A 14,324-nucleotide genomic window follows, 5' to 3' on the forward strand; every position below is an offset into this window, starting at 1 on the left:
CCTGGCTATTGCAAATAGAGCTGCAGTGAACACTGTGGTACATGACTCTTTTTGAATTATGGTTTTCTCAGGGTATATACCCAGTAGTGGGATTGCTGTGTTGTATAGTAGTTGTATTTTTAGTTTTTTAAGGAACCTCCATACTGTTCTCCATAGTGGCTGTGTCACTTTACATTCCCACCAACAGTGCAAGAGGGTTCACTTTTCTCCACAAGCTCTCCAGCATTTATCGTTTGTAGATTTTTTGATGATGGCCATTCTGACTGGTGTGAGGTGATACCTCATTGTAGTTTTGATTTGCATTTCTCTAATGACTAGTGATAGTGAGCATCATTTCATGTGTTTGTTGGCAATCTGTATATCCTCTTTGGAGAAATGTCTGTTTAAAGCTTCTGCCCATTTTTGGATTGGGTTGTTTGTTTTCTTTTATACTGAGCTGCATGAGCTGCTTGTATATTTTGGAGATTAATCCTTGGTCAGTTGCTTCATTTGCAAATATTTTCTCCTATTCTGAGGGTTGTCTTTTCGTCTTGTTTATGGTTTCCTTTGCTGTGCAAAAGCTTTTAAGTTTCATTAGGTCCCATTTGTTTATTTTGGTTTATATTTCCATTTGTCTAGGAGGTGGGTCAAAAAGGATCTTGCTGTGATGTATTTCATAGAGCGTTCTAACTATGTTTTCCTCTAAGAGTTGGATAGTGTCTGGCCTTACATTTAGGTCTTTAATCCATTTTCTTTTTCTTTTTTTTTTTTTTTTTTGCTATACGCGGGCCTCTCACTGTTGTGGCCTCTCCCCTTGCGGAGCACAAGCTCTGGACGCGCAGACTCAGCAGCCATGGCTCACGGGCCCAGCCACTCTGCAGCATGTGGGATCTTCCCGGAATGGGGCACGAACCCATGTCCTCTGCATTGGCAGGCGGAATCTCAACCACTGCGCCACCAGGGAAGCCCTCTTTAATCCATTTTGAGCTTATTGTTGTGTATGGTGCTAGGGAGTGTTCTAATTTCATTCTTTTACATGTAGCTGTCCAGTTTTCCCAGCACCACTTATTGAAGGGCTGTCTTTTCTCCATTGTATATTCTTGCCTCCTTTGTCAAATTAAGGTGACCATATGTGTGTGGGTTTATCTCTGGGCTTTCCATCCTGTTCCATTGATCTATATTTCTGTTTTTGTGCCAGTACCATACTGTCTTGATTACTGTAGCTTTGTTGTATAGTCTGAAGTCCGGGAGCCTGATTCCCCCAGCTCCGTTTTTCTTTCTCAAGATTGCTTTGGCTATTCAGGGTCTTTTGTGTTTCCATACAGATTGTGAAATTTTTTGTTCTAGTTCTGTGAAAAATGCCATTGGTAGTTTGATAGAGATTGCATTGAATCTGTAGATTGCATTGGGTAGTATAGTTATTTTCACAATGTTGATTCTTCCAATCTAAGAACATGGTATATATCTCCATCTGTTTGTATCATCTTTATTTTCTTTAATCAGTGTCTTACAGTTTTCTGCATACAGGTCTTTTGTCTCCTTAGGTAAGTTTATTCCTAGGTATTTTATTCTTTTTGTTGCAGTGGTAAATGCGAGTGTTTCCTTAATTTCTCTTTCATGTTTTTAATCATTAGTGTATAGGAATGCAAGAGATTTCTCTGCATTAATTTTGTATCCTGCTACTTTACCAAATTCACTGATTAGCTCTAGTAGTTTTCTGGTAGAGTCTTAGGATTCTTTATGTATAGTATCATATCATCTGCAAACAGTGACAGCTTTACTTCTTCTTTTCTTATTTACATTCCTTTTATTTCTTTTTCTTCTCTGATTCCTGTGGTTAAAACTTCCAAAACTATTTTGAATAATAGTGGTGAGGGTGGGCATCCATGTCTTGTTCCTGATTTTAGAGGAAATGGTTTCAGTTTTTCACCATTGAGAATGATGTTGGCTATGGGTTTGTCATATATGCCCTTTATTATGCTGAGGTAAGTTCCCTCTATTCCTACTTTCTGGAGGGTTTTTATCATAAATGGTGCTGAATTTTGTTGAAAGCTTTCTCTGCATCTATTGAGATGATCATATGGTTTTTCTCTTTCAGTTTGTTAATATGGTGTATCACATTGATTGATTTCTGTATATTGAAGAATCCTTGCATTCCTGAGATAAACCCCACTTGATCATGGTGTATGATCCTTTTAATGTGCTTTTGGATTCTTTTTGCTAGCATTTTGTTGAGGATTTTTGCATCTATGTTCATCAGTGATATTGGTTTGTAGTTTTCTTTTTTTGCGACATCTTTGTCTGGTTCTGGTATCAGGGAGATGGTAGCCTCATAAAATGAGTTTGGGAGTGTTCCTCCCTCTGCTATATTTTGAAAGAGTTTGAGAAGTATAGGTGTTAGCTCTTCTCTAAATGTTTGATAGATTTCAGCTGTGAAGCCATCTGGTCCTGGGATTTTGTTTGTTGGAAGATTTTTAATCACAGTTTCAATTTCAGTGCTTGTGATTGGTCTGTTCATATTTTCTATTTCTTTCTGGCTCAGTCTTGGAAGTTTGTGCTTTTTTAAGAGTTTGTCCATTTCTTCCAGGTTGTCCATTTTATTGGTATATAGTTGCTTGTAGTAATCTCTCATGGTCCTTTGTATTCCTGCAGGGTCAGTTGTTAATTCTCCTTTTTCATTTCTAATTCTGTTGATTTGAGTCTTCTCCCTTTTTTTCTTGATGAGCCTGGCTAGTGGTTTATCAATTTTGTTTATCTTCTCAAACAACCAGCTTTTAGTTTTATTGATCTTTGCTATTGTTTCCTTCATTCCTTTTTCATTTACTTCTGATCTGATCTTTATGATTTCTTTCCTTCTGCTAACTTTGGGGGTTTTTTGCTCTTCTTTCTCTAATTGCTTTAGGTATAAGGTTGTTTATTCGAGATTTTTCTTGTTTCTTGAGGTAGGATTTTATTGATATAAACTTCCCCCTTAGAACTGCTTTTTGCTGCATCCCATAGGTTTTGTGTCGTTGAGTTTTCATTTTCATTTGTTTCTAGGTATTTTTTGATTTCCTCTTTGATTTCTTCAGTGATCTTGGTTATTTAGTAGTGTATTGTTTAGCCTCCATGTGTTGGAATTTTTAGTTTTTTTCTTGTAATTGATATCTAGGCTCATAGCATTGTGGTCTGAAGAGATACTTGATACGATTTCAATTTTCTTAAATTTACTTGATTTGTGACCCAAGATATGATCTATCCTAGAGAATGTTGCATGAGCACTAGAGAAGAAAGTGTATTCTGTGGTTTTTGGATGGAATATACTATAAATAGCTATTAGGTCCATCTGGTCTAATGTGTCATTTAAAACTTGTGTTTCCTTATTTATTTTCATTTTGGATGATCTGTCCATTGGTGAAAAGTCCCCTACTATGAGTGTATTACTGTCGATTTCCTCTTTTATGGCTGTTAGCATTTGCCTTATGTATTGAGGTGTTCCTATGTTGGTTGCATAAATATTTACAATTGTTATATCTTCTTCTTGGATCGGTCCCTTGATCATTATGTAGTGTCCTTCTTTGTCTCTTCTAATAGTCCTTATTTTAAAGTCTATTTTGTCTGATATGAGAATTGCTACTCCAGCTTTCTTTTGATTTCCATTTGCATGGAATATCTTTTTCCATCCCCTCACTTTCAGTCTGTATGTGTCCCTAGGTCTGAACTGGGTCTCTTGTAGACAGCATATATATATGGGTCCATTCAGCCAGTCTATGTCATTTGGTTGGAGCATTTAATCCATTTACATTTAAGGTAGTTATCGATATGTATGTTCTTATTACCATTTTCTTAATTGTGTTGGGTTTGTTATTGTAGGTCTTTTCCTTCTCTTGTGTTTCCTACTTAGAGAAGTTCCATTAGCATTTGTTGTAAAGCTGGTTTGGTGCTGCTGAATTCTCTTAGCTTTTGCTCATCTATAAAGGTTTTAATTTCTCTGTCGAATCTGAATCAGATCTTTGCTGGGTAGAGAATCTTGGTTGTAGGTTTTTCCCTTTCATCACTTTAAATATGTCCTGCCACTCCCTTCTAACTTGCAGAGTTTCTGCTGAATGATCAGCTATTAACCTTATGGAGATTTCCTTATATGTTATTTGTTGCTTTTCCCTTACTGCTTTTAATATTTTTTCTTTGTATTTAATTTCTTATAGTTTGATTAATATGTGTCTTGGCATGTTTCTCCTTGGTTTTATCCTGTATGGGACTCTTTGTGCTTCCTGGACGTGATTAACTATTTCCTTTCCTATGTTAGGGAAGTTTTCAACTATAATCTCTTCAAATATTTTCGCAGACCCTTTTTTCTTCTCTCCTCTTCTGGGACCCCTATAATTCGAATGTTTGTGTGTTTAATGTTGTCCCAGAGGTCTCTGAGACTGTCCTCAATTCTTTTCATTATTCTGCTCTGCAGTGGTCATTTCCACTATTTTATCTTCCAGATCACTTATCTGTTCTTCTCCATCAGTTATTCTGCTATTGATTCCTTCTAGAGAATTTTTAATTTCATTTATTGTGTTGTTCATCATTGTTTGTTTGCTCTTTAGTTCTACTACGTCCTTGTTAAACATTTCTTGTATTTTCTCCATTCTATTTCCAAGATTTTGGATCATCTTTACTATCATTACTCTGAATTCTTTTTCAGGTAGACTGCCTATTTCCTCTTCATTTGTTTGGTCTGGTGGGTTTTTACATTGCTCCTTCATCTGCTGCTTATTTCTCTGTCTTCCCATTTTACTTAATTTACTGTGTTTGGAGTCTCCTTTTCGCAGGCTGCAGGTTTGTAGTTCCCGTTGTTTTTGATGTCTGCCTCCCTTGGGTAAGGTTGGTTTAGTGGCTTGTGTAGGCTTCCTAGTGGAGGGGACTGGTGCCTGTTTTCTGGTGGGTGGGGCTGGATCTTGTCTTTCTGGTGGTCAGGGCTGCGTCCGTTGGTGTTTTGGGGTGTCTGTGAACTTAGTATGATTTTAGGCAACCTCACTGCTAATGGATCAGGTTGTGTTCCTGTCTTGCTAGTTGTTTGTCATGGGACATCCAGCACTGGAGCCTGCTGCCCTTTGGGTGGAGCTGGGTGTTGGCATTGAGACAGAGATCTCTGGAGAGCTCTCACCGATTGATATTACATGGGGCCTGGAGGTCCCAATATCCTGAACTTGGCTCTCCCACCTCAGAGGCTCAGGCCTGAGACCCGGCTGGAGCACCAACACCCTGTCAGCCACACGGCCATGCTTCAAGCTAATTCGTCCTCCAGTCCCAGTGACCCAGCCCAAATGGTAAAACTGTTTGCAAATCTCTGGGATCAGGTATCTTGGATGTTCCTTGTCCTGCATGCAGCACTGCAGTAAGCAATAGTCTCCCTCCAGAGTGTGACAACCAGACATGGCCCACTCCCTCCAACATTCTCACAGCTTTGCTTCTGGCGCTCCACCTAAAAAAGATATGCGTAAACATAATGTCAAAGGAAGGAAGAAAGTAAAGTATGGAGAAAGATAAAGTAGACAAAACAGTGATAGCAATATTAGAATTAGATTAGACTAAGACAGACTGCATTAATAATGATAAAGAGGATAAAGACAGGAGGATAAAGGGACCAGTTCACAAGGAGATTACAATAATGCTGAACCTTGACATGCCTCACAACATAGCCTGATAAGTAGTATCATGTCCTGCAGCCAGACTGCTTGGGTTTGGATCCCAGCTCTAGCACTAACTAGCTGCAAACCTTAGGCAAGTTATTAAACCTCTCTGTGCCTCAGTTTCCTTATACTGAAAATTGGGTTGCCAGTAATACCTACCTCTTAGAACTGTTATGAGGATTAAGTGAACTTATACACATAAGTATTTACAATAGTGTCTGGTATCATAAACTTGGCTTTTTTTTGTTGCTGTTGTTGATGTTGGAATTGTTGCCCCAAATCACACTAAAAAAAAAATCCAACAAAATTCCAAAGAAAAATTGGCATGTCAGTAATCTTAGTAGGAGATTTTTAACTTACTTCTCTAAGATACATATGTTTTAAAATATTTTAGAATACTGTGAGATAGCTCCAATAAAATAGTAAAACAGGCTTTATCTTTCAAATCATCAGACACAAAAATGTAAAGAAAACAATCCACATAACAAAAATACACAGTTGAAAGGAAAAAGTAAATGAAAAATGAAATTCAGAGACCAAAAAATAAGATGACAGAAGTTAACTAGACATAGCCATAAATGTGAATGCTTAATATATTAAAATACAAAGTCTTAGATCATATTAAAGTAGAAAATTTAATGATTTTCTACTTTGTAAGAGACATATGTAAAACTGTGACAATGGGCTTAAAAATTTAGCAAAATATCAAAAGTACAAGTCAAAATATAGTACAGATGACACTTTTATTATGAAGTTAAGTTACAAGGTAAAATTATAGGTAACAACATTGTATAATACTTTTGGAGCTGAATGATGTAACAATAGTTTTTAATTGTGCAAAATAATGTTCTAAAGTGTTCTCAAATACACAACAATCCTTGAGAAGGTTGGTATTAAATATATACTTCATAAACTTTTACTATGAATAAAGCAACTTTTACAGCTATTGAAGGAATGTAAAGTAAAGCATATCTGTACATACCTCCATTTAGGATTCATTTTCCAAGCTCCACTTCCCAAAGGGCATGAATATTAGAATCTGAGTGCTTACTTCCTTAGTTGGCTGGGTAGTTCATGAGCAGTCTGGAGACAGACCTCCTGCTTGGAGAATTGTAGGACATTTGATTCACCCAGACTTATAGTAAGCACTCAGAAATGTGGTTGGGTTGTTATCAGTTACTCACACCCAGGCCCAGGCAGGCACATGGCTAGAAACTCCAGAATGCTGGGAGACAACTGGAGGGTATGAAAACCTCCTAATGTAAAAAGGTTTCTCTCAGGTCTTGGTGGGCTCCTCACTTAATTTTATATATATATATATATATATATATATATATATATATATATAGTGATAATTGGAAGCTGGGTACCTTCATAAGGACATGAAAATCAGGGAAATTTGCACGTCTTACTGGGAGCACTGCATCCTTTGCTCTGTAGGTGTGTTATATCCACAGTCTGTCTGTTGGCCTCTTTCCATCCATGATATCACCATCACTCCTGTCACCTTGCGGGTAGAAAGTCAGGTCGTGGATACTCTAGATAGTAGAGGACCCAGGCTAGAGCAAATCTACATGTGAACAGCTGCCAAAGTGCCATCTCTTTTCTCTGTTCTGGAAATTTTGTTCCTATTCCTTATAGTGCTTGATACTATTGCAAAGACCTGGACAAGAGGTCTTGCAAGCATTATTGAGAGTGAGGTATATAGAAGTGGAAAAGTGGTATATGTCTGGCCCCAGAAGAAGCAGAGGAGAGTTTGGGATATTTTAATTCTGAGGGGTCCATGGTCTGTTTAGGTTCAGCTCAGTGTGTGTCTTCCATGGAATCGTATTTTACCCCTTACTCTCATATCTGCCAGGTCCTGAAGAGACATATCTCACAAGAATATATTAATGTGCAATACCTATTAGAGTTTTGTTAGAAATTCAGATGTTAATCTCCTTACAACTGTTTCTTTCCCATTTTATTCTTTTATATATATATATTTTTTCAGCATACATACCATGGACTTTTTGAATCCCTTTTCAGTATTGCCTTTGTGCCAAATGGTAAAAAATTAACCTAAGAACCCCCCCGAAAAGTACTAAAATGCTCCCAATGTAGATTATTAATGATTTTAATCTGTTAATATTTAAAGGTCAATGATTTTAACCTCATTACTACTAGATTAAAGACGTGACAACATAACTTCAGGTTGTTACGTGAGTTGGCTAATAAAATCTTCCTGAAGTTCTGAAGAATTTGCTTCTCCTAAGTTAGTGATAGCTTCACAGTTGGCCCAGCCATGCTTTGCCTCATTGTTGTTTTCACATAGCATTTTTTCTCTCTCCTTTCAGGTAGAAATTGAGAAGCTGGATTACCATCATTATCTGCCTCTGTTTTTTGATGGGCTCTGTGAAATGACATTTCCCTATGAATTTTTTGCTCGGCAAGGAATCCACGACATGCTGGAACACGGGGGGAACAAGATTCTTCCTGTCATTCCACAGCTCATTATCCCGATAAAAAGTAAGTGAACAGGTAAAAAAGCATCACTCACTTTATATGGTGCCACTTTTTGACAACTTGCTAATTAAGCAATAAAACACAACAGACTGAGGCTATCCCCAGGTTTTGCAATAATTTTTATAAATTGACTTATGGGGCCAAACATCCCAAATCTCCTAATATATCCCATCATTGATACTGCGGTGCAGCTTAGCGACATAAATAAACTAAATTGCATGGGGTTTACACTAACTTAAAATGTTTCATAGTAAAGACGTAAGCATTAACATTAATTTGTACATTCATAAGTAAAGTGTATAATATACAATACAAACACAATTATATTTAGTATCTTTTATGCAGCAGAATTCATAATTTTAAGAAAAAAATCTGGAATGGAGAAAAGATCAATGTAATTAAATACTTGAACTTTTTGTCTACAGTGGATTATCTGGGGGGGTCCCTTGAGTAATCCTGTCACTCGCTTTATCTGTTTGTCTATAAAATGAGATTGTGCTTCCTTTTTGTGGCCAATTTATTCTGGCCTGAGTCCCTACAGACTAGTTGGCTGAGAGCACCCCTTTAAAAGTGTTTCTGAGAAAAACAAATACTGTACGCTAACACATATATATGGAATCTAAAAAACAAACAAAAATGGTTCTGAAGAACCTAGGGGCAGGACAGGAATAAAGACGCAGATGTAGAGAATGGACTTGAGGACATGGGGAGGGGGAAGGGTAAGCTGGGATGAAGTGAGAGAGTGGCATGGACATATATACACTACTAAATGTAAAATAGAGAGCTAGTGGGAAGCAGCCGCATAGCACAGGGAGATCAGTTCGGTGCTTTGTGACCACCTAGAGGGGTGGGATAGGGAGAGTGGGAGGGAGACACAAGAGGGAGGAGATACGGGGGTATATGTATATGTATAGCTGATTCACTTTGTTATAAAGAAGAAACTAACAGAAATAAATAAATAAGTAAATCCAGGAGAGAGAAAGAATTGAGGTGAAGGACAGATGAAGATGTATGGCAAAATGTTGATAACTGTTAAAGTTGGGTGATGGGTATGTGGGTTCATCATTCTCTTTACTTTTGTATATGTATTTGAAAATTCCCATATTAAAAAGTTTTAAGAAAAAAATAAAAGTGTTTTCTGAGATGTTCATTGTCCAGTGCAATGGCATCTCATGGCCCCCAGACAAGACCCTTAGCCACTTCCAGTCCAGTCTCCTCACCTAGCTGCCATCCTGCTGATGGCCCTTGAAATAGAGCCACCCTACAGTGACGAGATTCCAGGAGGGGGTTCCGGCCTCTTCTCAAGTCCAAATGGCCAGGACTGGCCCCCTCTGCTATCCCCTTAAGCCCCCAGACTCTGCCTGCCCCAGAGTTGCTGACCTGCACTGTTGCTGCTGCTTCAGCTTTTGTCACTGCTGCTGATTGAAAAGCAGAGGTTGGTGCCTCTGAGCAGGTCATGGGCAGAGGGAATCCCACCCTTTCCCAGCCAGAGCTGCCCCAGGCATTTTACCCACTGGCTCGGGGCCCAAACACCCCATGGCTTCAGAGGAATGAGCAGGTCCCTGCTTCCCCACCCCAAGTTCCACTCACTCCCAACTCCAGGATGGACTGCTGCCCAGGATGATTGACGGTACACCTGCTTAGTCTCCTAGGATACAGGGGAACCCCATCCTCACTGTCTCAGAGGTAGTCTTGCCATATGGTTTGGCCAAAACAAGAACAAAATAGTTCAACATTGGGTCATTTCCCACAGACTGGATTACTTAATCTGATCCGTGGTCCCTAGTTTATTGATTCGAATTAAGTGTCATTAGAGTTCTAGAATTTTGGCAGTTCTTCCGTCACTGTAAATTGAGTCAACTTTAAAATTTGCTCTCATGTCTTTGAGATTTCTGTAAGAGATATGTAACTGACCGCTTCCAATTTCCACCAAGACATAGAAAGTGAAACCAAACAAGAGGACAGTGATACCTGCTGTGAAAAGCAATGTGGAAAGAAAAACGACTCTTCAAAAGCGACTTTATTAAAAACCAATTTTCCTTTCCCCTCATGCATCAGCTGAGTGAAGGGCTAATCTTTAAAGGCCTTCAGGAAGGATATATAATACTGAGTTATATTAAAACCTTTTCCAAATGTGATTTATTCTTTCTAACAAGTCATAATTTTTGAATATGTTAAATTCTAGTAAAAATGCTACATTTTCTAAAGATGATGCACAAGTTTTATCGATAAACAAAAAAGCCCAGAACATTCTCCCCAGGAACTATCTGGAGAGCACATTATCCTTTTGTCCTGCACCCATCCGAACAGCAGCAATACCGGAAGTCTGTTCTTTTCTTTACAATAAATTGTTCATTTTGGGATCCCTGCCTTCTCAGGAGTCTCTCCCTCATAGCCCCACTGAAAACACTGAAGGGCAGAAAGAGAACTTCTAAGAAATATTTTGATTATACCACTTACAATTAAAACAGTCCAAATTAGAGTATTGTAGGCCAAGGTGGATTGATTTTCAATTTTATTTGATTTAAGTATTTTGAAGATACTTAAATGAGTTAAGAGAGAAGTGATGTGTTCTAAGGACACATCCAAGAGGTCATTTGCTGATGAGTGAAAACATTAAGGACTCAGTAAACATGATCTGTCAGGGAATAGTAACTATGTATGAATTTGATCATTTACAGTTCCAGAAGCAATGAAAGTTTCTCTTGGTAGATATCCTAGTTTGCCTTCCTGGGCTTCTGCTATTATATACTGATCCTGAATCTTCTAACTCAGCTTGCTTCTTCTCATTCTGTCTACATCACTGAAAGCCAAACTTTACTTAGCAAAGAATAGTGATTAACTATGCAAGATAATGCATGGTTCCAGCACAGTGTGAAAAGTATTACATACATAAACTACATTTTTCAGGTGGAATTCTGGAAGGGAGCTAGTTGATCCAGAAGCGGACTGATACACATAATTGGCATAACATATAACAGCTGTGTGTACCTTATTTTCAAAAGGTACTATTAGTAAAATTTTGGCTCATTCCAGGGGCAAAAGTTAACCTCACCATCACCAGCTAGCAGTTCTTTAACATCTTTTCTTGAATTCTAATTCATCGATAATTAATATCTCTGAAGGCAAAGCAAAATATATAAACTCCCTGTGGAGCTGTGAATGGGATTACCTGCCTATCTATTTCTGGAATCTGGAGTTTATTTCAACTAAATGGAAGGTTGATAATACTGGAATGAGAAATGGACACATTCAGTGGTTCTACGATTTCTAACATAAAAAGAGATAAGAAGACCCTTTACTTTCTGCTTCTCTCCTTGGCTCACGACCCCAAGTGGGGTCATCGAGTAATAACGGGAACAGTGCACATTTAACACATTGTTCCATTTCTGTTGCTTCATGGCATCACTACAGGTCCTCCTCTTCCTCTCCCACTTTCTTATTTACACCTTCTTGAGTTATTCTGGGTCAGAAACTACAAAAAAATCCCAGTATAAAGTAGTCAGCATTGGCAATGGAGTACTGATTGCTGAGAGCAACAGCAGAACGTTGTAGGTGAGGATGAGATGAGAGGGACCGTGTGAGCAATCCAAACTGTGGATTTTAGACTTCTGTCCACTCCATCCAGTGAAGAGAACACAAATCCATCAAAATCCAGCAGAGCAATCCCAGGAAGAAGTCACTGGAAGCTTTGCCTATCGAAAGCAGAAGGGGATTCCCATAGCAGCCAGGAGGATAGGAGGTGCCAAGAGCAACCTGCAGAGTCTGGGTTTAGCGCTCTCTCTCCTCCATAAAAGCAAGAACAATAACAATAACCCAGCCACACGGGGCCATTCAAAACAAGTTGCTACACACAGGGGAGAAAATATCATGAATAGTCAGAGGAAAACTGTACCTCAACAACGTTTTGCATAGGATCCAGAAGAAACTTGTAGAAACGTGTTTGACATCCTCAGCATTCAGGAAGATACAGCCTCTATGAAACAGAAGCAGAAAGTTACAAGAGGAAACCAGACTCACATGAAAATAAGCCAGTGCTGACTGAGAAAAGGGAAACTAAAAATGTCAGAGCAGGATTAATGTCCCCCCAGAGGCACAGAGGACAATCAACTGCACAACCTGGAATTGTAAATGTAGCCCATCTCCCTCAGAAAAGACAAGAATAAAAAAGAAGGTGAGGAAGGACTATAAAATGGAGAACATAGGACACAAGCAGGAGCTAAAAGTTATAGGGGCTCCCAAGAGGAATCATCAAAACAACAGGAATAGAAATGGTACTGGCAGAAGGAATTGAAAGAAATTTTCAGACATGAAAAATATCCCTTATTTTGCAGGTAGAAAATGCTCATTACAAGGAAAAACATCTGGACAGGGAAAAAAGTGGTACACACCAAGAAATAAAAATAACTGGGGCTAAGACACTTTTCGTAAGAGTAAATTCCAGACAGCAATGAGAATTGGAGGAGAATCACCTTATGCACATGTCATCCCTGTCATATGAGTAGCAAGACATGATGTGATAAACTGAATGAAAATTGGTTTAAAAAAAGAAGGAAGGAGGAGAAGAAAGAGAAGGAGGAGAAGGAGAAGAGAAAGAAGACTCACAGACCCAGTGAGCATAATGCCCACCTGCCCTTCGTACAAAGGGTTACTGTGGATGTGCTCCAACTCTCAGAGAGTAAAGCCAAGATAAGAACCCCAAAATGAGGATTCATAGTTTGAAAAGCAAGTTGCATTAAGAGCCACTAAATCTAGAGTTAAGTGTAAATAGTTGATGGAAAAGAGTTTCAAAACTGCAAGAAATGTCAAAGGATCATTTTGCAGTAATGTGGCAAAAATAATTCAGAGAAATTGGATATAAACCTTCAAAGTCAATGGAGAAGATAAAAGTATTTAAAACAGAGTCTATATATTAAAAGAATGAAACTGAATAGGCAGCAAGGAAGTGCTGAGCCAAAAGCTCAAAATAAGGTGAAAATGTGAAATCAAATGTATCAACTATGAAAATTAACTTTCAGATTGGTTTGTGAAAAACAAAATCTGAATATAAACTCTCTCTATATATATAAAAACAAAATAATACTTAAACATTTAAAAAATAAAAGCTGTATTGGGGAAAATGAAGAAAAAGAAGGCAGGAGTAGTTATTCAATTTTAGAAAAGTAGAATTTAATGGAAAGAAGTTTTATGTGTGTAAAGAGGATCAATTTCTATTGATAAAAATGTTCACAGTAAAGATGTTATTGTCATGACCCTTTGTGCAGTGCAAACCATGGCATCATGTTTTAGAACAACAATCAGCTGCTATACTGATATTTTTTGCCTCTAGAATAAGAGTAAACCTCTTGATTGAGAGACAGTAAGATGCTGGTCCTTCCTCCACTGCCTGACCTTGGGGCCTAAAATCTACATATAGTCTTTACCAACCCAAGGGGACAGCTTGCTGTCTAAAGCACCAATTCCCAAACTTCACTGTGCACACAAATCATCTCCAGACCCCAGTAAAATGTAGGTTCCACATCAGTAGATATGAAGTGACCTGAGATGCTGCAATTCTAAGAAGCCCCCAGTTAATGCTGCTGCTGCAAGGTCAGGACAAGGGTGACCAGGCCGAGATTAGGCTGGGACTCCTCAGACCCTCCCACAAGATCCTGGGCATGAGAGCAAGGTGGGGAATGAGCTGGTGGAAAATAGATGAATGATCATTTCTCTTATATGTAATAAACCCAAAGACACTGCTTCATTCATAATGTGACTGATTAGAGAAATGTAAGTTTCAGTTTTTAGGCCTTAAAAGTAACCATTAATAGATTAAAATAGGTGGTATATCAGATGAAGTACTAGGGAAAGAGAACTGAAACACTGTCAATAAGGAAACAATGTTAAAAAAAAGACAAGGGAGATTGCAAAAAAAAAAAAGAAAACTAATGAGATGACAAAAGGAAAGCTAAATTATCTGTGATGATCACAAGTAAATGGGAGAAATAATCACTAATCACAAGAAAAAAGCTTTGGTGTGGAAACTTCTTTGAGAGGTTGTTCCCACTGATCGTTCCCAACAATATGGTTCTGATGAGAGCTGCCAGTCACCGAGAAATGGTCAGAATCTGGCTCTCTTACCCAAACTTGCCTTCTTTCCCACTCCACCCTTCCAATATAGTTATATACAGTTTTGGATAA

General features: G+C 38.3%; 1 protein-coding gene across 2 annotated transcripts in view; it reads left to right on the forward strand.

The window, feature by feature from the left end:
* PACRG (parkin coregulated) overlaps nucleotides 1-14,324 on the forward strand; it is a 515,450-nt gene that overhangs the window by 273,010 nt on the left and 228,116 nt on the right. For both annotated transcript variants that reach the window (XM_030853001.2, XM_060283380.2), the window contains exon 3: nucleotides 7,976-8,147. In XM_030853001.2, coding sequence (XP_030708861.1) covers nucleotides 7,976-8,147 — 172 coding nt within the window. The remainder of the gene's footprint in view (nucleotides 1-7,975; nucleotides 8,148-14,324) is intronic.

The sequence above is a fragment of the Globicephala melas genome, chromosome 14 (genome assembly GCF_963455315.2).
Source record: "Globicephala melas chromosome 14, mGloMel1.2, whole genome shotgun sequence".
NCBI lineage: Eukaryota > Metazoa > Chordata > Mammalia > Artiodactyla > Delphinidae > Globicephala > Globicephala melas.